This window comes from Portunus trituberculatus, chromosome 38 (genome assembly GCF_017591435.1).
Source record: "Portunus trituberculatus isolate SZX2019 chromosome 38, ASM1759143v1, whole genome shotgun sequence".
Taxonomy (NCBI): domain Eukaryota; kingdom Metazoa; phylum Arthropoda; class Malacostraca; order Decapoda; family Portunidae; genus Portunus; species Portunus trituberculatus.
Genome location: NC_059292.1, coordinates 23,630,704 through 23,655,703, shown reverse-complemented (window position 1 = coordinate 23,655,703; position 25,000 = coordinate 23,630,704). Strand labels below are relative to the sequence as shown.

The window sequence follows — 25,000 nt, the reverse complement described above, 5'->3', positions numbered from 1 at the left end:
GAAAGGTTAGCAACAAGAGAGAGACAGTGGAGAGACGGAGGAGGAGGAGAAGTAAGAGAGTGTTGTAAAGAGTAGGTAGAAAAGGGAAAAGAAGGGAGAAAAGAGTGACAGATAGAGGGAAGGCTGAGGAAGAAATGAGTGGAATAAGAGAAGGTAAGGAAAAGATAAGGTACTAGTGATATGAAAGAAGAGAAAAAGAGTGTGTGAGGTGGAGGAGTTTAGGGAGTAGGTGCAAGAGGAGGAGGAAGAGGAGGAACAGGTAGGGGAAAGACGGTAAGGTAGAAGAGAAGAGAAAGTAGAGAAAAAGAGGGTGTGAGGTGGAGGAGCTTAGGCAGAAGGGAAGACAATAGAGAGAAAAAAGCTCTAAGAGGAAAATGTAGGGATGGGAAAGATAGGAAAAAAAATGTTATAGGCTTATCAATTTTTAATTCCTATATCCTCAGAGAGAGAGAGAGAGAGAGAGAGAGAGAGAGAGAGAGAGAGAGAGAGAGAGAGAGAGAGAGAGAAACTATATGACACCAATTTTCTTCAAGTGTGAGAAAGAAAATATCGAGACAAGTATCATCATAACATACGAGTATAGAGAGAATTCATCCTCCTCCTCCTCCTCCTCCTCCTCCTCCTCCTCTTCCTCTTCCATCGCTTTATTTTTGCCAGGCAGAAATTTATGGGTGCTCCCTTCCTCCCCCTCCGTATTCTTTCTCTTCACTTCCGAGACATGAATGACGCTCCGTTTTCTTTCTCGGTTTTTATTCATTGCTTAAGAGGATTGCCTGTTTGTCTGCCTGCCTGTGTGTGTGTGTGTGTGTGTCTGTCTGTCTGTCTGTCTGTCTGTCTGTCTGTCTGTCTGTCTTTCTGTCTGCCTATCTGTCTGTCGCTCTCCGTCGTGATTCACTTGCACAAAAAGGTAAACGAAAAAGAATAGTAGAGAAATAATTGTATCCTTGTAATCTTGAGACTCTGATTGTACTAGTGAATGAGCGAAAACTTATGTCTGTATGTCTGTCTGTCTGTCTGGGTCTCTGCCTGTCTGTCTGTCTGTCTGTCTGTGTCTCTGTGTCTCTACCTATCTGTCTGTCTGTCTGTCTGTCTGTCTGTCTGTCTGTCTGTCTATCTTATGATATAATTCAGGAAGAGAAAGCCAGAAACGAAGAATCTTAGAAAAAAAAAAAGGTATTCTTATGATGAGTGAAGGAAATTTTGCTGTTTACTTTTAAGCTCTGAATATTCTGCGAGTGAAGGAAGAGGAGGAGGAGGAGGAGGAGGAGGAGGAGGAGGAGGAGGAGGAGGAGGAGGAGGAGGAGGAGAACACAGAATAGTACTTCTTTTTTGGCAATATTTTTCATCCTCCCGCCTCGCCTCGCCCGCCTGTCGCTTTTGTCCTGCTTAAACTTATGACCGCGAATATTTATGCGCGCAACGGCATGCAGACAGCGCAGACCAGAGCAGAGGAGAACAGAGAACAGAACAGGCAGTCATTTTTCCATTTTGCCTTAAATTCAATGTGCAAATCGCAGACTCTCATTTATCCGGAAGGTTTTCATAACAGTCTAGACTCGGTCGTGTTAAGCTCTCCCTCTAGCTCTCTCTCTCTCTCTCTTTCCCTCTCCCTCTCCCTCTCCCCTCATAGTGATTTTTCATTTGCATTCATGTAATATTCTAGGAAACTGTAGCAGAGAGAGAGAGAGAGAGAGAGAGAGAGAGAGAGAGAGAGAGAGAGAGAGAGAGAGAGTTAATTGGTTTTGATGGATATTATATTGTTTCGGTTATATGGGGTTGGCATTTTTATTTACATATTTATTATTGATTTTATTTTCATTTTAGCGAGGAACTTGTAGCACGTGCCAATGATGTATTGTGTTCCTGCATACCTTGTGTGTGTGTGTGTGTGTGTGTGTGTGTGTGTGTGTGTGTGTGTGTGTGTGTGTGTGTGTGTGTGTGTGTTTGTTTTCATTGGTGTTGCTTTTATTGTTGTTATTGTTTCTGCTATTGTTAGTAATGATAATAATGATGATGATAATAATAATAATAATATTAATAATAAAGATAATAATAAAGATAATAATAATAATAATAATAATAATAATAATAATAATAATAATAATAATAATAATAATAATGATAGTAATAATAAAAGTAATGATAATAATAATAATAAAAAGTAATAATAATAGTAATGATGATTAATCCTTTCCTTTTCATCTCACTCATCTCTAACATTTCTATAAGTATTCTGCATGAACTAACATATCTTCTCTCATTACATATCTATTAGATTAACACACACACACACACACACACACACACACACACACACACACACACACACACACACACACACACACACACACACACACACACACACACACACAGCCGGTGCCTCCATCTCCTCCTCTCTTTCCATCACCCTTTGAGTAAACAGGGAAAGTCATAAGTTAGTCAGCCTATTGCCTCGCCTCCCTTCACATACACGCTTCATACTTCGCATTTATTAAACCGTGGCGCTCTCGCCCTCTTCATATCCTCTTACCCTTTGCCCCGTCCTTCTCATTCCCACACGGTATATTCCCTTCCTCCTCCTCCTCCTCTTCCTTCTCCTAACAGAACGAGGTTGTTGGAACGAGTGACTTTGATCCTGGAGATTTACCCTCGGCTGTCCGTCCTTCCCCTGAACCACTATTGGCCTTGTAATCGATAGGGTTGTCTGATTTACGCAGCGCGACCTCTCCTCAGGCTGCCGAGGAAGAAAACGCGAGGCACTGTCGGGTATTTTGGTGGAGTGTTCGTGGTGGTCAAGACGTGTGTCGGGAGAGTGGCTGCTGCATGGGAGGTTGGATGGTGTACTGCAATGTGTTCTTTAGGAGTTTGTGTGTGTTTATGCATGAGTGTGTGTTTGTGTACGTGTCTGGGGTGTAGTTAACTGAGGCTGGCATATAGTTGAAGATACAGTTAATCCTATCCAATATCAGAGTTTCTGAATTGGTACAGTGGAAGTTCAGTAGTTTGGGCAGATGACCATTGCTTAAAATACAAAAAAGGAGTGACAGAATATTGTTGGTGTTTTGGTGTCCATGGTTTTGTTATTGTTCAGTTGTGTCGTGTGGAATTACTCATGTTAGGTAGTAAAGTGACAAACTGGTATCATTCAAAAGGTTGAAAAAAGGTAATATAATAAGTATGTATTAAAATTCACGTGGTATTTCGTGGATCTTCTTTACACTTTAGATCTTTTCATATACTTTTTTTTTGTATTTCGGTAAGCTTTAGGAAAAGATCACACAAGGTTATGACGTCATCTGTTCGAGAAGGATTCTTATCTGAGTGTGAAAAAGATTTTTGGTTTGTTGGGTGAGGCTGGATGTTTCGTAGGGTAGATTGAGTGTTACAGGTAAAGGTATTGGATTAAACTGTAAATATAAAGGGGTTTTCGTTGTGTATGGTGTAGAACAGTGTTTATACATGTGTGTGTGTGTGTGTGTGTGTGTGTGTGTGTGTGTGTGTGTATTTACCTAGTTGTATTGTACAGGGTTCGAACGGGGCTCATAGTGTCCTGTCTCCATATCTCAATTATCTAATTTTTCTTTAAAGTTATGCACACTATGTGCTGCAACAATTCCATTATCCAATGCATTCCATTTTTCCACCGTTCTGTGTGGAAAACTGTATTTTCCAACATCCTTCACACACTGCCTCATCCTGATCTTTTCATGTCCTCATGTCCTTCCATCCTCTTCCGCCAACAGCACCAGGTCTTCTTTGTCTATCTTTTAAATATCATTTACTATCTTATACATTGTTATTAGGTCCCCGCGTTCTCTTCTATCTTGTAAGATTGGCAGTCCCATTTCCTTCATATGTGAGGTCCTTTAATTCCGCCACCATCTTTGTAGCAATCTTCTGTATCCTTTCCAGTTTTCTTATATCTTTTTTAGAGCTCGGAGACCATACCACTGCTGCATATTCCAGCCTGGGGCGTATCATGCTTGTGATGATTTTTTTCATCATATCTTTATCCATGTAATGAAATGCCACTCTTATATTAGTCAACATCCTATATGATGGTCCAAATATCTTGTTTATGTGTTTATCAGGGCTCAGATTTTCTTATATGATCACTCCAAGATCTTTTTCCTCTTTAGTTTTCGTTATTTGCTCCTCTCCCATCAGATAGTTCCATACTGGTCTTCTCTTACTCTTTCCTAGTTCCATTATGTGACATTTCTTGGCATTAAAGTCCAATTTACACTTCTTACTCCATTCATAGATCTTATTTAAATTTGCGTGTGTGTGTGTGTGTGTGTGTGTGTGTGTGTGTGTGTGTGTGTGTGTGTGTGTGTGTGTGTGTGTGTGAGTGAATGATGAATATTGTCATCTGTGAAAGGGATGCAAAAAATATGTCATGTGGAAAGAGTGCCAGCTTGAAGGGAAAACACGACTGGAATACACACACACACACACACACACACACACACACAAACAATAAAATACAAGAAAAAAAAAAAACAGAAACGTCAAAATGAAAGCAAACATAACGTATGAATAAACCCCCCAAAAAACAAAAAGGAAGAGTAACAATAAATGATTAAGCAACGGAGAGAAAAAGCCACACGGAGGAAAAAAAAAGCAGAGAGAAATAGAAACGGTGCATAAAAACAATCATCCATTTCTCAAAGCCTCTTGTTCCTGGCCATTGAATCGCGTGTTTGGGGGAACCACATTGTTTTGTTTTCCAGTCTGCTGAACGAAACGCGAAGCAAAAAAAGGATAAAAAACACGAAAAAAAGAGAGAGGAAGGGATTGCGAAAGGATTAGAGAGAAAGAGAGAGAGAGAGAGAGAGAGAGAGAGAAGAGAGAGAGAAATGATTATGTATGAGAATGTATGTATGTGTGTCTTGACAGTTGACGTTTATATATTTTTTTGGTGTCTGTTGGATCTTTATTAATATTAATGCATCCGTGTGACTATTCATGTGTGTGTGTGTGTGTGTGTGTGTGTGTGTGTGTGTGTGTGTGTGTGTGTGTGTGTGTGTCTGTGTGTGCGTGTGTGTGTGTGTTGGTATAGACAGATACAAGTTTTGCTGACTTGTTGGTGTTTGAGAGAGAGAGAGAGAGAGAGAGAGAGAGAGAGAGAGAGAGAGAGAGTAAAAGTAAAGAGAAAAAGAGAAAAGGAAGCGGAACAAGATCAAGAAACCACGCACGAAAGAATAAATCAACAGAAAGAAAGAAAAAAAGATAAAAAAAAAGGAACCGAGAGAAAAAAAGACAAGAACGGGAAAAGACACGGACACAGAAGAGGAAAAGAAAAGCAAGAAGAGAAAGAAAAACAAAATAAATAAAAGAAAGCAAAGAAAAAATATGAGGGAAACTAGAATTGAACACACACACACACACACAAAGGGACGCAGCGGAGAGAGACAAAGAGAAGACAAGACGGTTCAGGAGAGCGAGACGAAGCTTCATTTCGCGGAGTCTTGTGGTTCGAAGCGTCGCATAAAGCCTCGTCGAGTTCCAAGTTTGTAGGGCACCAAACTTCTGAGTGTCCCCCAAGGCGGCTCTCTTCCCCCCCCCCCTCCCAAGACTACTCTAGACTCCACGGCCGCCCCAGCTTTCTCTCTCTCTCTCTCTCTCTCTCTCTCTCTCTTGGCCGGCTACAAGAGAGAGAGAGAGAGAGAGAGTTTTGTCAAGTTCCTTTTGTGATATCTTCTGTTTTTTATTTGAGCATTTGTGGTTGAAAGATGTAGGTGTATGTTGACTATAAGAAGGTTTAAGTAGAGAAATCAATGACTAAGTTTTGAAATTGAAATGTTAAAATGTGGATTGGTGATACCGTAGATATTGATTATTAAACGCGCTATCTACTACGTACACACACACACACACACACACACACACACACACACACACACACACACACACACACACACACACACACACACACACTTTCTCTTTTTCTACAGTACCGATCCATATTTTTCTTTTTTTTTCATTCTTATAGCTGCAACAGAAACACTTCCACGAGCTTCCCGCCTCTCAGTCTTGTGTGTGAGTCCCCGTAGCGCCTGGTACACGAAAGGGAGGACGTCTGGGAGCGACTGCGGCGAAGAAACGAGAAAGCAAAACAGAAAGTAGTGAATTGGTGTTTGTCTGGTGCAAAGTTTGGGTTAGAAGAAGTACAGTGATCGCGTGTCTTCTTGTATTGTGTGTGTGTGTGTGTGTGTGTGTGTGTGTGTGTGTGTGTGTGTGTGTGTGTGTGTGTGTGTGTGTAGCGAGTTGTATGTTTCACGATTATTTTTATATTTTCAAAAGTTTATAGTTTTATTAGAGATATTTTGATTAATTTTTGTTGATGTTATTACATTCTATATTGGATCATGGTTTTATGCATTTTTTTTGGTGTATGCAATTAATATCTGATATGTTTTATAGAATTGTTAATAATTATTATTATTAACAATTCTATAAAACCGAGAGATTATAATCTCTCTCTCTCTCTCTCTCTCTCTCTCTCTCTCTCTCTCTCTCTCTCTCTCTCTCTCGTTTATATGTGTTAAATGGAAAGTAATGTACTTTTCTTTCCAGGTAAGCGTGAACGTGACGACTGAAGAACACGGCACAGGTAACACACACACACAAACACACACACACACACACAAAACACACACACACACACACACACACACACACACACACACACACACACACACACACACACACACACACACACACACACACACACACACACACACACACACACACACACACACACACACACACACACACCTTTCTCTTCTCTTTTTCTCCAAGTAAACTCTTCTCTTCTTTGCACTCTTTAATTAAAACGGTAACTTCACATCCTTAAGCAACCGAGTCTCTTAGAAGTGACGGTAATGAAAGGGCATAAAAATCTTTAATATCTGACATCAGACAATCAGGGGTTCTCAACCTTTTCTCGTTAAGATCCCACTGAGTTAAAAGACCATCTACCCGAAACCCCATCTGACATCGAAGAGAATGCTAATGTAATGACTAACACTATCACTAACTGAGTATACAATGGTACTGCAAAGGATATTATTACATCAGCCATCTAAGTATCCCTGGAAATCTTCTAGTGAACCTCTTGGGATTACGAGAACCCCACATTGAAAACTCCTGTGACAAGGAATGAAGGGGGTAGAGTAAAATATTGATAAAAAATAATAACAGTGTAAAAATAAATGAAAAGATAGATAGGTAAATAAGTAAATAAACAAAAAATCGCTAAAAGTTTCAGGAATTGAGCTTTTCCTTTTTATGATGAATTAAACAATGCAAAATTCGAATCTTAACCACCACACACACACACACACACACACACACACACACACACACACACACACACACACACACACACACACACACATACACAAACACACACTGTGAAACAGTAAATTATGGTACATAATGGACAGAGAGAGCCAGGAAGGGAAGGGAAAGGAAGGCAGTTCGGAGGTTCCGTGACGTCACTGCCTGGCCCAGCTTGGTTGGCTGTCTGATGGTGTCACGGCCCTGGCCTGTGCCGGCCCGTCCTGGTATTTGCGTTACGTAAATAATTTAGAAAATGACCCATCTAAAAAATGCCGCCAGACCCGAATAGTCTACATATTCTGATTTGATACTTACTTTAACAAACACCAAAAATATAAAGAGATTCCAAACCTCAGTAATACTAAAAAAATTTCTAAAGAACTATAAATGAAATGTTGGAACCTTGACCCTTTGAAAAGCCGAAATGTCCGCCTTTTCTCACTTCAGAGGAATAAAGCGCACTTTAAAACTATAAACAGTCTTTTCCAACATTTTAGAGTAAGTTAGAACTATTTGATACTTACTTTAACCAACACGGGTAACAACAAAACTATTTTTGGAACATTACTACCGTTAGAAAACAATTCTACTCTCCACTAATTCCACTGACCAGGAGGACGAAACATTTGAAAGCACATCAGTTATTATTTTTTTTAAAGAATAACAACTTGATACTGGCGCAAACAAAAATTTTTCCAGGACGGTCCTGAAAATTTGGCGCCAAAAAACAACTTTATTTAACACACATAGAACGCCAACAACAACATGCATCCCCCCCCCCCACACACACACGGAAAGCAATTCAAACACAACCAAATACATGTTCAAAGCATAAGATCTTACTATTGAGCCCAAATAAACTCTCCAAGAATTAAAGAAAATAATCCTGGATCCTGCGGGGGCTGGGGTATACTATAGACATATCCAAGATGGCGGCGGGGCTGTGGAGGGATCGACCTCCCCTCCCCTCACTTAAACCTGGTCATGGCGGATGTATCTCAAAAGCTGAAATGAAAGCTTAGTAATGCGGGTGCATATTGTGGCAAGACAGATCTATAATAGTGAGAGATAAGACAGATATTGGTTGATGATAGAGGCATGGGGGTGGCGGGGGCCTTGTTTATACGTACATTAGCTAATGTTGGTGTTGGCGGGTTTCAATGTTTCAGTGGGGTTGATACAGTGTCAGTGGTGGTGGTGTGGTGTGTGGTGGTGAAGGTAGAGTAAGGCAGGACGATTCAACACCGTCAAATACTGAATCACTCACTAATAATAAGGTTAAATAAGGTGAAATGAGTCACGTCATTGTACTCCTGCCATTCTTCTAGCTTTCCCTAACCTTACCCTACCACTAACACACACACACACAATAAACAATGTGTGTGTTTGTGAGTAGCCACACACAACACCTTACCTCTCATAGAGGAGTATATTTTGCAATAACACTCCCGATCTTCACTGTAATAGTTACATACATCCACCACCACTGCCACCTCCACACTGAGCTCTCCATCTGTTACTGGCGAGGGTTCCCGCCTATCCACAGGTCACGTGATGCCGCCTTGCTCTCTCATTGGCCGGAAATCAAAGACAGTGTTTTGATTGGTGAAAAAGCGCGCATAAGTTATACACGCCATGAAATCAGACACACACACACACACACAGTAAAGAGAGTTTGGTTTGTTATAGTGTCAGAATAGCGCTGATACGATATTTTCAAACGTAACGAACATACATACATACTTGTACATAAATACATACATGCATACATACATACATACAAACGTAAATACACTACGATAAGGCAAGAGTTCTCAACCTTTTTCTCGTTACGAGCCCCTGAGTTACCCGAACCCCCAGTAATCTGTCATCGAATAGAATGTTAATCTAATGACTGACACAATTACTAACTCAACATGCAATGGTACTGTAAAGGATGTTATTAGTTCAGCCATCTAAGTATCCCTGGATTGTTAATTTAGTGACTGCCACTAACTCAATATACATTGGTACTGCAAAAGATATCGTTATATCAGCCATCTAAGTACCCATGGAAATCTTCTTGTAAGCCCATGGGGGTTCCCAAACCCCAGGTTGAAAACCTCTGCCTACATGCTTCTCACTATTTTTATTTCCAGACGCTTTACCGGGTTGCGTGTCTTGCCTCGTTCCCGGTAATGATCTGTTAGGGGAATTGCAGGCGTGCTGGGGACTCAGGAGAAGGAAAGTGGCAGGCAGGTAACGATAGAGGTAGCTTGGTGCTTGTTTGGCCTTTGTATACGTCTTTGTTGGAAATTACCTGAACTTTTTATAATTCTTTTGTTTCAAGAAGTAAGGAGACAATAGTAATGGATGAAATAGGTATGAGAGAGAAATAGATAGATAGATAGATAAATAGATAGATAGATAGATATATATATATATATATATATATATATATATATATATATATATATATATAGAGAGAGAGAGAGAGAGAGAGAGAGAGAGAGAGAGAGAGAGAGAGAGAGAATCAGATTAAGGTCAATAACTTTTAAAAGTAAAAACGAAAGGAAGAAAGAAAGAAAACTGCTTGTTCATAATTTCGTTCCCATAAAAGAAATAGACTAAAGGAACTTAGGTAGAATGTAAAAATGTTTTATGCTATGTTGTGTGATGTATGGTTACGTAAATTCTATCTATCAACACACTATCGTTATGTTTCTCGAGTAATGGCAAACAATGAAGTAATACAATGTTAAAGTGTCAATTTAGTTATTTATTCAGGAAGATAGTTGAGGTATATATATATATTTTTTTATTTAGCTGTGTTGCCTTGCTCTTCAACACTGGTGTCGACTTAATTGTATATGCAGTTAGGGTAAGAAAATAATATGACGTTATCCTGTGTTGTTATTTGATGCTATCTAGGACGGTTCATGTGTGTTCTCAGTATTGCATGGTTCCTCGATTATAATTATTTTTTCATCATCACAATTTTCATATTGGTTTCCCGCCTTTTTCCTCGAATAGATAACGTCTGTCAGGCATTCCCGGTAAAGGTAAATATTGTGTGTCCAAGTGGTATATATTTCCTTAGCATTTCTTCCATTTGGGTGAATTAAGAAACAAAATTATTAGTTTAAATGAAGAGAAAGGAAAACATTGAGAGGAAGAACGTAAAAGCGATATTATGACGTGGAATGAAGCAAAACGAACATAAATGAAAAATAGTAGGGAAGGAAAGGCAAGGGAAAGGAAGGATAGATTAATGAATGAGCAATATGGGAAGCAACTAGACATGGGAGAGTAATGAACTACCCAACTGAAAACAGAAGCATTATTCAATACTCCCTTCGCTGGTAATTGGGTAACGGGTTCAAGATGTATAAAGCTATATTTGAGTGTGAGACAGAAAGAATTGACCTCTAAAGTATAGTGGTACGTGACTGGAATCTAATCACTGATAAATCAATGAGATGATTTAAAAGATTATATAACTTGATGGATATTAATGAGTGTGGATAGAGGTATTAGTGTTCTATATAGGAATAACCACGTGTATGTCTGCTGGTGTCTTGCATCTTCCCTTATGTTCTTACTTTATGTTCCTAGTATTTCTGACTGGATCTCTCAACACCACTCTTTACTCAAACACTTAGACTCATCATGTGTGTTAAGTCAAGCTTGCAGGCCAAACAAGGCTGGAAAGGTTGAGCTGGCAGGGAAGGAAAGGAAGCCTGGTAAGATGATGCTGGCAGGGAAGACAAGGAACTCTGGAAAAGCTAAAGTGGTGAGGAAAATGATAAGGCAGGTTTGGAAGGGAAGACAAAGAAGAATGGGGAAGGGGAATTGACAGGGAAGATAAAGAAAGGTAAGAAGGTAAGAAAGTTTCGACCTGCTAGAAAGAGAAAATAAAGCTTGAGAAACTAAACAGTGAAAGCTGGTCCGGCAGAGAGAACAAACAAGACTGTGGAAAGGGAACTATCAGAGGAAAGTAAGGGAGTATAGAGAGGCTGGATTGGAAGAGGCAGGGCAGACTGAGAGGCAGGTCACTAACGAGTATTTACTACTAAAAGCCTAGTGAAAGGAGAGCCCTAAATACCTTATGAATAAAGAAACGTGAATTAGCCGTGTGTTCATGCATGGGGGTGATTGAAAGGCGAAGGAGTGAGTGGAATGAGTGAGGCAGAGTCACAATTAGGGGAAAAGAAAACAGTTGGAAGTTGGCGAATGCTCGGGAGGGATGGCTGGCCGGGCGGTGGCGAGCCTAGGACGCGAAACAGGGAGATTGGATGCCCCGCGTATGTAATCTGGCCAGAAGCAGAGTGAGACAACGAGGGACTGGCTTACACGACTTATTGTGCCAATTATGTTAGGGCATAAAGGAGATAGCCGTGAATGGCCGCCTTGTGCAGACAGTATCGGTCTAAAGTGTGATTATGTGTAAGAGAGAGAGAGAGAGAGAGAGAGAGAGAGAGAGAGAGAGAGAGAGAGAGAGAGAGAGTATGGGATAAACTCACATCTGGTACACAGCATCACGGAAAGAGGATAAGTGAGTGTGTGTGTGTGTGTGTGTGTGTGTGTGTGTGTGTGTGTGTGTGTGTGTGTGTGTGTGGGTGGGACGTGCAATCCGTTGAGTAAAAAAGAAATGGAACGAAAATATTTTGTAAAGGGAATGGATGTGCGTGGAGCGTTTATAGATCTGGAAAGACGGATACTGGAGGTGGAGCTTTTTCTGTCTGTCTTTCCTATTTTCTTTCTCTTATCTTAGCGTTGTGTGTGTGACGCTCTTCACTTATCGAGGCGTAATGGCAGTGTTGTTTATGCTTTTGTTGTTTGTTTGTTTGTTTGTTTGTGTGTGTGTGTGTGTGTGCGTGCGTGTGTGTGTGTGTGTGTGTGTGTGTGTGTGTGTGTGTGTGTGTGTGTGTGTGTGTGTGTGTGTGTGTGTGTGTGTGTATTATTTTTTTTTCTTGCTGTTTTTCAAATTCTTGTGTCACTATTATTGGCGTATTTATTAATAGGATTTAAGTAGATTTAGTATAAAATAATTGAAAATTTGATATATAAAAGAAAATATTGGTCCCAGCTCTTTAAGATCTTTTTCTATCTACTACATTGTTGTAATGTCGATTGTAAATAGAATTTTACTGGATTTTGTACTTAAACAGTAATAGTACTGGAATTGAAACTAAAAAAAAAAAAAAAAAGAAACTATGGTTGGAAAATGTTTACCTCGTTCTCAGGAAATTTTCAGGTAGATTTTTGTAATGTTCTAGAAATAACAGAACCTCGATTTGTATATTAAGTCAATTAGGAAAAAAATAAATAAAAACACATTATACAGTTAAAATGAAAAAAAGGGAAAAGAAAAAGGAAGATAAAAAACGATGAGTGAAAAACGAAACAGATATTGGTGGAGACAAAAGAGAAAATAGAATGGTAAAGAGAAGTGGAGGAAAGAAAAACGGTATTAAAAGCAAACCTGAAACAGATTGGGAAAGAGAAAAACGAGATGAGAAAGATGATAAAAGGAAAAGATATAGGTAGATATGGAAGAATGGGAGATATTGGTCGAGTGAATAGAGAGAGATGGATAGTTAGATAAATAATGATAAATGGATAAATAGGTACATAGAAATAAGAGAGAGAGAGAGAGAGAGAGAGAGAGAGAGAGAGAGAGAGAGAGAGAGAGAGAGAGAGAGAGAGAGAGGTACATAAGATAAATGGCATTGTGAGAAATACATGCATATATAAGGAAGGGAAGGCAAGATGAATGGGTGAATCATAAATCGGGGCAGAGGGAGAAGAGATGAATGCAGTGGATAAAAATGAAGGAGAAAAAGAATGAGAAGCTCGTCATGAAAGATGGTATTGAGATAGATGGAAGGCAGAATTGAAATAGCGAGACGAAGGTGAAAATTGTAAACGAGGAAGATGTATTGACGGCGAGACTGGATTGGAAAGATAAGGTTGCATTGAGATTTTGAGAATAAAAGTAAGGAGAGAATAGTTATGGATGAAATACTTATAAAAAGAACCGGGGAGAGAGAGAGAGAGAGAGAGAGAGAGAGAGAGAGAGAGAGAGAGAGAGAAAGATCAGATTGAGGTCAATGGCTTTTAAAAGTAAAAATAAAATGCAATTGGATCGAAGCGAAATTGAAATCACGACAGGAGCTAAAAAGAGAGTGCAGGACACACACACACACACACAGAGAGAGAGAGAGAGAGAGAGAGAGAGAGAGAGAGAGAGAGAGAGAGAGAGAGAGAGAGAGAGAGAGAAAATAGAGGTAAAGAATTTGACAAGTAAAATAAAAATCACGGAAGGCAAACTTTAAATGCTACAAATATTATAATACAATTAACAAATACATATTTTTTTTCTGAAGTTACAGCACATTACTTTTCACTTCCCATACATACATACATACATACATACATACATACATACATACATACATTTTTTCTAACCCTAAACTCAACACAAACCACAACAACAACAACAAAAAAAAGTAGATTGGAGAATATGTTTTTTTTTACTTCACAATTTTTTTTTTTTTTTCATCACACCACCAGTTTTGCCTCGTGCAGAAAAAAAAGAGGGTTGGAATACATTTGGACAAAGGGGACGTATGGGATCGTACGGCACAGACACATGAAGGACCTGAGGGTGATAGATGATTGAGATAGAACGGCCCCGTGTTAGCAAGGGAAGAGTGGAAGAGTGCCAATGTTTTGCTGGGGAAATTTGAATGGCAAGGGACGCAAGTGGTGAAATATTGCCGGGGAGACATGACTGGAGAGTGACGCGTGAGAGAGAGAGAGAGAGAGAGAGAGAGAGAGAGAGAGAGAGAGAGAGAGAGAGAGAGAGAGAGAGAGAGAGATGGTATGAGTGAAATGGAAACAAAATATCAACGTTTACATTCATAGAGATCGATGGAAAGTGTGTGACAGAGAGAGAGAGAGAGAGAGAGAGAGAGAGAGAGAGAGAGAGAGAGAGAGAGAGAGAGAGAGAGAGAGATGGAACTGGTAAATGAAACTATGTAACAATAAAGAAAAAAAAAACGACATCAAAGTTCACACACACACACACACACACACACACACACACACACACACACACACACACACACACACACACACACACACACACACACACACACACACACACACACTAACAACACATATACAAACATCATCTCGTTGCCTCATAACTGGACCATCTTCTCCCACACCCGCAGTCACATCACCAATAACTCACCGCACGAGCCTGGCATCTCTCTTCGCAATCTCTCTCTCTCTCTCACCTCTCTCACTCACACCTACTCATATTCACACGGTATTGCCTGGGGGAGTGTTGGCCATTAATCAAGGGAGTCCGCGCCTTGCATCAGACACAGGCCGGATGCTGCATGAGAGCCGCTATTGTATGAGGCGAATGAAGAGCATCGCCACTATATCACGCAGGTCTTGTCATTGTTGCCTTGCTCCTGTGTCCGATGTTGCTGTTCCTGTTGGCTGAGTGTGTTGTAGTATGGCCCAGCTGGTTCTGCGTGTTTGCTGGTATAGTTGTCTTTAGGGTTTCTGTGGCTTTGGTGAGAGTGTATCAAGTAACGTGTTGTATCTTGTGTTGTGAGGTGTTAGGTTGTGTTAGGATAGATGTGTCTGTTTGCTTTCTTTACATTTGTTTCAGTTGGTTGTGTTGTGAAATGCCTCTATTGTGTCAGGTTTGTGAAGGGTTGGACGCGCCTTATCATCTGTGGTCGTGTTTGTTGTTTATCTCGCTCATTATGGAACTATCACGTCTGCTGTTGGAGAGCTGTGCGTAAAAGACACCCTTGATTTTGTTTGACTTGCTCTTTTCATTACTTTTTTAAGCTTACCTCTGAGAACCATCTATTTATCTTTTCCTCTATTTTTTTCGTATTCTTAACTACCATTTACTCGTTTCGTTTGCTTTGAATTACAACATATTTCTTTACCTTGCTTTTCCAAAATAGCTCGCATTCAGATACATTGTCTATTGTGAGGTAACGAAACCCTTATTACACTGGAAAAGAACGCTGATAAAAAGTTTTACATTCATTCATATACTTTCCAACCTACATACTTTCGTTCCCAAGACAACAGGGGATGCAATACGCCAAACACAAGCTAGCTGTCAACTATCCACGAAAAAGACGCTACCTCCTTAATAAATTCAACAAAAACCGAGAAAGCTGCGTATTTTTTCCTCACCACATGCCTTAATATTTCCCAGTCCCTCTACATGTTCCTACAACAAAAATTATTCTTCGGTCCCAGAGGATCTAAAAGGGGGAATGAGCGAGGGGAACATGGGCGGGGAAGAGGGAAGGTTGGCTTGACTCCCCTCGACTGAACAGCGTCGTTAAGGGTGCGCTGCTGCTCCCCTCAGGCCGTAGTGATCAGCTAATTGCTCTCCTCCCCCTCGTGTCAATGGAAGGCAACGCGTGTAAAACAATGGAAGAAACGCTGATAATTGTGACCGATGACTCTTCCTCCTCCTCCTCCTCTCGTGGTGTTGGTGTTTTTGGTGTTCTGGTTTTACTTTGGTTTTGTTTTGTTGCTTGTGTTCTATTTGTATGTTTAAATTCATTTAAATATATAAAATGGGTGCTACTACTACTACTACTACTACTACTACTACTACTACTACTACTACTACTACTACTACTACTACTACTACTACTACTACTACTACTACTACTACTACTACTATTAGTACTTTTACTATTTTACCACACCTACCATTATGATTACTTTAAAGAAATATACTTCCTTTTTTTAGTTTGTATAAAATATGTAGGAAAATTTAAAATAATCCTGCGAGGTGCAAAAAAACAAATTCCCCATTTGATGAGTGTTGGCACACCAAGGAGTGTCTTCATCGCTGGGGTGAGGTCGTTGGGTGCTTGAGGAGGCCAGAAGACTACCATCCTTTCTGCCACTAACCACCTCTCCTGCGACATTCTTAAGGGATGCTAATCCCCGTCCCAGACAAAGCGTTTCTTCAGCCTCAAAACTCCAGCGTCAGTACATTCAGTTCGCGCCGCCTCGCCTCCTGATGACGCGAAGACCACATTCACTACACTCACCTTGCTTACTCCAACTCTTTACCGATGCATTAACCTGAGAAGGATTATGCAAATCACATCGCATGGCCCTTTGAGAGGATCCAGCCGCCTAACACTCGCTCTGCTTCTCTTTGCACGTTTTTCCTCGCTGACAATGTAGAGTCATTTCAGGAGGTCTTTTATATTTACTTTCCAAGCCATTCTCCTCTCTTTCTGTCGGTTCTGGACGCCTCGGGGCCTCCACATTATTCCAGCCACGCCTCCCGCTCGGCACATAACACTCAGCAGCCACTCAGCATTCAGCACCATTCCTTCGGCACGTGGCATATTAAGCTAATCAGTATTTCCATGCAAGACTCGGGTAACAATTAGGCATGAATGGCGGGGTATTTGAACAGTAGAGCTCTTGCACCTCGCTCTGGCCTTGAGTGTAGGCTGGTGAAATATAGCAATGTAGTAATGTAGAGTTCCTTAAATCAATTGCTCTCTTCTTCACATGGTTGCTTTTTTCCAGTTGCACCTCGCCCTTGCTTCGCCTTGGAAATACGATAGTGAAATATGGCAATACATTACCGTAGAGTTGCTGTGTTACACTGTACTGGTTTACGTGATTAAGTTTGTCGACTATGTTTTCCTCTAGAGTCTGATGGTATAGTGTGGTAATTAAGTGCATTGTTGTATGTATCATTTGTTAGTTACCTGCACCTTCCTCCTTTTTTTTTGTATTTGGAATGTGGCAGAACAAAAAAGTTAATTCAATAAAGCCACCATTCTATCTCTGTAATTTGCTTCTGGTGACTGCTTCCCTCTCTCTCTCTCTCTCTCTCTCTCTCTCTCTCTCTCTCTCTCTCTCTCTCTCTCTCTCTCTCTCTCTCTCTCTCTCTCTCTGTGTGTGTGTGTGTGTGTGTGTGTGTGTGTGTGTGTGTGTGCGTGCGCGTGCGCGTGTGTAATTCACCACGGTCTTCTGCTGGTCACACAGCCAGTCTTCCTCATTACGGAGCGAGCTCAGAGCTCATAGACCGAGATTCGGGTAGGATTGAGACCACAACACACTCCACACACCGCGATAGCGAGGCCACAACCCCTCGAGTTACATCCCGTACCTATTTACTGCTAGGTGAACAGGGGCCACACATTAAGGGACGTGCCCATTTGCCTCGAATTTGGACTTGAACCCGGCCCTCTCGATTGTGAGTCGAGCGTGCTAACCATTACACTACGCGAGTGTGTGTGTGTTCACTGTTTGATCTGCTGCAGTCTCTGACGAGACAGCCAGACGTTACCCTACGGAGCGAGCTCAGAGCTCATTATTTCCGATCTTCGGATAGGCCTGAGACTAGGCACACACCACACACCAGGACAACAAGGTCACAACTCCTCGATTTACATCCCGTACCTACTCACTGCTAGGTGAACAGGGGCTACACGTGAAAGGAGACACACCCAAATATCTCCACCCGGCCGGGGAATCGAACCCCGGTCCTCTGGCTTGTGAAGCCAGCGCTCTAACCACTGAGCTGCTGGGCGGTGTGTGTGTGTGTGTGTGTGTGTGTGTGTGTGTGTGTGTGTGTGTGTGTGTGTGTGTGTGTGTGTGTGTGTGTGTGTGTGTGTGTATGTGTGTGTGTGTGTAAAAGAGAGAGAGAGGGAGAGGTAGAGGGAGAGGGAGGAGGAATTAGTGGTGTTTAGCACTAGCACACCACCGACATTACTATCACAGCAACGTATACACACGCTCTTTGTCGATCTGCGGTGCTGGGCGTAGAAATAAGAGAGTCCAAATGAAACTCATTCGGTGTAGCACATAATCAAATGGCATGTTTTACGTCACTGGTATAAATGGCCGCTAAATTTCTTTTACCACGCGTGATTCTATTCTCCACACATTCGTTCTCAGTACCAGAAATGAGAAAGTCAGAATATCATACTTATTGAATCAAAGGAGGACAAAATGATGTCTCAGTATTTTTTTTCTGGTACAAACATCCCCTAAATACTTCACATTCAACGTGATTCACTTTCCTTACATATTTGGTTTCTCTAATAGTAAAGAAGAAGAAACAAAAAGAAAAGGAATCAGTTTTCGTACAGAACAGCAAAATAAACAAGTCTCGAGTTTTCAGGGAACGAGCAAACACACTAATTGAACTCTTTCCTCCACGTGATTCTGTTCAAACGACACTCACTCTCTGATAAAGGAAAAATAACATCAGGTTCTGTACACAATAAAGAAAGACACAATGAATAATACAAAGCTTTGTGTATATGATTTAAATTCCTGGTTGCATTCTGTGTGACTCTGTTTGTTCCCTTTACGCCACTCTGCTAACAATCACTCTCAAACTGAAAAAAAAAGAAATATGGCATCACGTTCTGTACACAAGAAAGGAAAACACAAATGTATCATCCATTTTTACGTAAGTGATTTAATTTCCTGTTTGCATTCAACGTGACTCTGTTCCTTTCCCTTCCCTCAACTCCCAGAATATTCTCTTTCTCTCTGTAATGAAGAAAAAACACCAAAATCTGTACACAACACATAACACACATTTTTACGATTGTGATTTAGTGCCCTGTTTGTATTGATCGTGACTGTTCCCTCCGCCCCATCCTGCCAGCATTCAAACATTCAGCCTCTCTAATGGGAAAGAAAGAAGCGAGGAATCAGGTTCTGCACACAACACTTCGGGTCGTGTGTCGCCACGGACAACGCTTTTTATAGCCGAGAAGTGTGTGAGTCTGGGTGAGCGAGGCTGTGCGAGGCTCTGGGAAAGTGAAGTGCATTGGGTGTCTGCCTCCCAGCGCCCTCACGACCCTTGCCCTCTCGCCTCGCATCGAAAAAGTGCGTGTAACCTGCATCCGGCTATCCAACCCCGCCACTTCAAGGACAAAAAAGCTGTGATGCGAAGCGAGGGAGAAAGTAAAGGAGGAGGAGGTGGAAGTAAAGATGAATGCATAGAGATAGTAGGAAGGTAGGAAGGAAGGAAGGAAGAGAAGGTAGGGATAAGCGAGAAGAGGAAGTAAAGATGAATGTATGCGAAAAGGAAGGAAGGAACGAAAGGAAGGGAAAGATTAAGAAAAGGACGAGGAAATTAAGATGAATGTTTGAGGTAAATGGCAGGAAGGAAGGAAGGAAGGAAAGGTAGAGATTAGGAACTAGGAAAGAGAAAATACAGAAATACAAACAAAACAAGGATATCAAAGAATTTGAATGCAAAAATGAAAATTGAATATAGAATGAAGAGAAAAATAGAATGAAAGGAAGGAAAGTGTACATGATAAAAAGAAAGAAAATGTGAAGGATGAAAAGGAAGCGAGTACTGAAGGTAAAAAGAAGACAAAAAACAAATACAAGGGAAGAAAAGAATGCAAGAAATGACAAAAAAGAATGGGAGAAGAAAGCAGGAAATAGAAAATTGAGGAAGAAAACATAAGAATAAAGGATGGAAAGGAGATACGCCGAAATAACAAGCGTTGGGAATGGAGAAAACGAGAGAAAAAAGAAGATGGGAAAGAGGAAGAAAAAATAGAGAAAAAGTAAAGCTGTATAAGACTGGCGATCGAAAAGAAGATATGAAGGAAAAAAGAAGCAGAAGCAGGAATAGAGAAAAAAAATCAAATGAGGGTCAGAAGATGGAAAACAAGTGGAAGGGAAAGGCGAAGAGAAGGAGAGAGAATAGAAGAAAGAAGGAAACGGTAGGAAAAAGCAAAGTGAGGATGAAGAGGAGAAAAAGAAAAAGAAAAAGAAAAGAAAGATACGTAAGATGAGGAGGAAGAAGAGGAGAAGATTGAGAAAGATTAAAAGTAGTGGCATGCAGAGGAGGACGAAGACAAATAGGAGGAAGAAGAAGAGAAAGACGAAGAAAATAAGAGGAAAAGAAGAGCAGGAACAAGAAGAAAAGCATGAGGAAAAGAAAAAAGATCAGCATTAAGAAGAAAATGAGAAAACGAGAAAGAGGAACTAAGAAAATCAAACGAGCCAGAAGAAAAGAGAGAAGGCGAGGAAACGAGGAGAGACGATGAGACGAGACGAAGCAGAGAGAGAGAGAGAGAGAGAGAGAGAGAGAGAGAGAGAGAGAGAGAGAGAGAGAGAGAGAGAGAGAACAGAACCAACCATCTTGTCAACACCAAGGATCGGGGCAGAGATGGAGATGAGAACATTAGCATAACACCACGACCCAGCCAGCCAACCAGGGAGGGAAGAGGAAGACAAAGGGGAACGAGAGACGTCTGAAAATGCCAAAGACACCTTGTAATAAGAGTAATTGGGTTAGCCACCAGTGGGATTTTGCTCTGAATAATGAGGAAGCCGAACAAGTTAATGTAATTAGACCTAGGGAGTGTTAGGGCGCCCCAAGGCAATGACAGTAGGAGGCAGCGAGGAAGGGAAGGCTAAGACACTGCAGGGAGTGATGTCGCTACATTCTGTTGCAGCGAAGGGAAGTGATTTGGCAGGTGACGAGATGACAGGAGTAGGACTTACTGGAGAAGGAGGAGGATGAAGAGGAAGAGGAGTAGGAAGTGATGGAGGGGGAGGAAGAGGAATGGAAATAACGCAAGAAGTAAGATAAGACAGGAGGAGTAAAAGGTGATGAAGAACGAGGAATAGGAAGGAAGAGGAGGAGAGTAAGAAAGAGGATAAGATGATAAGACAGTTGAGGAGGAGGACGAGACCAGGAAGAGGGGAATGAAAAAGAGGGAGAAGAGAACAAGATAAGAAATGCAGGATAGGGAGGAAAAGGAAAGGATAGGAGAGGAAGGAAGATAATGGAATTGGAGAAAGAGGAAGAAGAGGAGGAGGAGAACAAGGATGATGACGATGCAAACTACAGGATAGGAAGAGTAGAAGAAGTCAAGTGTTGGAAGATAAGAAAGAGAAGAAGAAGGAAGAGGAGGAGAATGTAGAGGAGGAGGAAGAGAAGAAGAAGGATGAGAAGGAGGAAGAGGAGCAAGAGGAGCAAGAGGAAGACGAAGGATAGAAGGATGAATAAAAAGATGAAAAGAATGACGAAAAATGAAGGAAATAAAAGAAAGAAGAAGAGTTAAGGACTGGAAAGAGAGAGAGAGAGAGAGAGAGAGAGAGAGAGAGAGAGAGAGAGAGAGAGAGTTAAGAAAAAATAGAAAGAGAAGAAGAATGAAGGAACGCAGGTGAAATGAATAATGGGAATGATCAAAGGAAATAAGAATAATATAATTTACGGTGAGATGGAAGAAAGAAGAATAATTGCAGGGAATAAAGAAAAAGAGAGAGAGAGAAAAAAAAAGAGTCGGTGGGGAACACTAATGAGCAAAAAGAACAAAGAATATCGGATAAAGAATAAAGAGAGAGAGAGAGAGAGAGAGAGAGAGAGAGAGAGAGAGAGAGAGAGAGAGAGAGAGAGAGAGAGAGAGAGAGAGAGAGAGAGAGAGAGAGAGAGAGAGATTGTTGCGTTAAGGAAGAAAGAAATGTTAAACTCATACGAGGAAATATAACAGTTGGAGAAGAAGGAGAGGAGGAAGAGAAGGTGGAGGAGGAGGAGGAGGAGGAGGAGGAGGAGGAGGAGGAGGAGGAGGAGGAGGAGGAGGAGGAGGAACTAGATATTGGGACTGGAACTTCATCGAAAAAATTATAAACTGACTTAGATACGATAAAATATATATATATATATATATATATATATATATATATATATATATATATAGAGAGAGAGAGAGAGAGAGAGAGAGAGAGAGAGAGAGAGAGAGAGAGAGAGAGAGAGAGAGAGAGAGAGAGAGAGAGAGAGAGAAATGCTGAATCTAGTGAAGGTTATAAGTAAAATGATATTGGACATTTTTCCTGAAAGGTTTCTAAGACTCACACCAAAACTCTTCTCCTTTGTTCCTCCTCCTCCTCCTCCTCCTCCTCCTCCTCCTCCTCCTCCTCCTCCTCCTCCTCCTCCTCCTCCTCCTCTTCTTCACTCTGACTTCCTTACGAACCCTATTACTTTACCTCCTCTTCCTTCCTCCTCTTATCCTTCCTTCATTCTCTCTTTACTCTTGTCACCTCTCTTTCCTGTCTCTCTTCCACTTTCCCTCCCTCCTTCTCTCCCACATTTTATCGGTTCTCAGAATGTGCCAGGGAGAAGCACCTGACAAGTGGAAGGACTACTAGTGGTGGTGGTGGTGGTCGTGGTGGTGGTAAAGGGAAGAATAGTTGTTGTGGTGAAGACAGGAATAGTGGTAGTGGAGAAGTGGAGGTGGTGGTGGTGGTGGTGGTGGTGGTGGTGGTAACTGTATCGCTCCCTCTTTTTTCAGTCTCACGCCTCATGTCCTTAGTAAGCCTTCATTCACTGCAGGAGGAGCCACTCAAGTAACCTGGTGGAGTGACGTGTAGACTGAATAGGTGGATTAAAGTTAGGTTAGTACTGGAGTTGTTAGGGTTTTTTTTATAGTTAGGATGGAATCAATAGCATTTCCTCTAATTAACTCCTCTCTCTCTCTCTCTCCTCTAACTAACCGTCTTTACTTTCTCTCTCATCTCTGCAATGTTTCATATCTGGCCATCTTTTTCCCGCTATTTTCTCGCTGACTTCTCTTCTCTCGCTATCCGCATACCTCCCCTTTTTCTCGCGGCCTTACTGCGCAAGACTTTACACATTCTCTAACCCCTGTGTTGTCTATTTCACTAATGGAAAAGTTAACTAGTATTCCCAATCATTCATCCGTTTGTCAGTTAAGCACTGGAACTCTCCGCATGCTCTTATATTTCTTGCTTCCTATGACATTGAGTCTTTTAAGAAGTTTTCAAGACGCTTACCTTTCAATAGTGGATGATTCTTTTGACATTTGTTTAGGAACTTCTACCTTAGTGGGCCTCTTTTACGTTCCATACCTATCCCAAGGCAGCGCTCCTGTTAAAGAAAAAAATATGAATGCCTGGGGAGATCTGGAAGGGGAGAGACAGGAATAGACAAAGGAGGTTAAGGTTTGGCTGGGAAGAAAAAGGCAGGGCGGGGCGAGGACGAGAAAAGCGAGGCAGGGCAGGAAGGGGCGGGGCAGAGGCTAGTTCACACTGTCATCTGGTCGGGAGGGAGTTGCACTTTTAATCACGCTGAGTGCCTGACGCTGCCCACGACCACCAGAGGAAAGGTCTGGGCTGGAGAGAGAGAGAGAGAGAGAGAGAGAGAGAGAGAGAGAGAGAGAGAGAGAGAGAGAGAGAGAGGGGGAGGGGTAGGAGGCTACGGAATGATAATTTGCACTAGTAATATATATGCATTTAAACTCGTAATCTGATACATGTACGTCGTTTTGTTAATGCTGCCATGATAGAAAGCGGCGGTGGCGTGTGGCTGTGAGTAAATGTAATTCTAGAAGTCTCCAGCTCTACCTCTGTTTGTGATTTGATGTAGTCACTGATGGACGGTCGTGGTGGTTCATAGTGTTGCTGCTAAATGAAGTATCGTAGGAAAGCGTCAGTGTTCAGCAGAGTTGGTCAGCTGTTTGTGATTCAAGATTAATGAATAGATTAGGCGAAGCAGTGACCTTGAAACACCAGCTTGTCGTGATTAACTGGTGACCGTGAATGTAATACGTGTTGTTAATGTTTCTGCTGTTGCTAGTGATGGTTTTGCTACTACTACTATTATTACTACTACTTACTTTACCACTACTACTATTGCTACTGCTACTGCTGGCTGCTGCTGCTGCTGCTGCTATTACTGTTACTGGTACCACCACCACCACCACCACCACCACCACCACCACCACCACCACCACCACTACTACTACTACTACTACTACTACTACTACTACTACTACTACTACTACTACTACTATCACTACTACTACTACTATAGAACATAACCAATAACAATTCACCAATTTACAACCTTATTCAAAAAATTTCTTCCCTTCTTATACACACACACACACACACACACACACACACACACACACACACACACACACACACACACACACACATACACCAGAACATCTATCATCAAGACTTCCATACTACAAATTATTGCTTCATTTATTTTATTCTTCCCTTCCACCACCATCACCATCACTACCACCGTCACCACCACTGTATGAATCCTCCCTAGCGAGCGGGCGACAAGTCAGCCGTAGAGGTGGCGGTGAAAAAGTTGAGAAGTTGATTCCCCAAGACCTTCTGGCGGCACAATAGACAGCGAAGGCACAGGGAAGGTCTCTCCGAGTTCGCTCCTCAACTATTTCCTGGTGTTGACTCCCAAGTTACCGCGCCTTGATCCGGGCCGGGCGAGGCGTGTTAGAGCGAGGCGCAGAGTGAATGAGACGCTGAGAGGATGAGAGGATGAGAGGATTGAGGGCAAGTGAGGTGGTGCGGGATGCGTGGAGACGTGTAGGACGTGTGGCTGATGTGAAGTAGGAGGTAGTGGTGGAGAAGGAGATGGTGGAAGAAAGGGGAGGAGAAGATAGACGAGATAAGAAAAGGAGAGATAAAGAACGTCAGTAAGAATAAGAAAGAGAAGGAGAAATAAGAGAGGAAGTGCACATGGTGAGGAAAGATAGGGTAAGTGTAAAGAGATTAGGAAGAGGATAAGAAAAGGTGTATTATGGAGACAAAGAGAAAACTTATA

At 41.5% G+C, this 25,000-nt stretch overlaps 2 protein-coding genes across 3 annotated transcripts in view; one reads left to right on the top strand and one right to left on the bottom strand.

Annotated features, from left to right (window-relative positions):
• The window catches only part of LOC123515239 (proline-rich protein 12-like), a 613,955-nt gene that overhangs the window by 151,162 nt on the left and 437,793 nt on the right, over positions 1–25,000 (top strand). The gene's annotated exons all lie outside the window — the stretch shown is intronic.
• The window catches only part of LOC123514901 (putative uncharacterized protein DDB_G0271982), a gene marked incomplete at its 5' end in the record, with an annotated part of 104,125 nt that continues 95,620 nt past the window's right edge, over positions 16,496–25,000 (bottom strand). Inside the window, 2 exons of the mRNA XM_045273159.1 lie at positions 16,496–16,569; positions 16,995–17,064. Of these exons, the coding sequence (XP_045129094.1) occupies positions 16,496–16,569; positions 16,995–17,064 (144 nt within the window). The remainder of the gene's footprint in view (positions 16,570–16,994; positions 17,065–25,000) is intronic.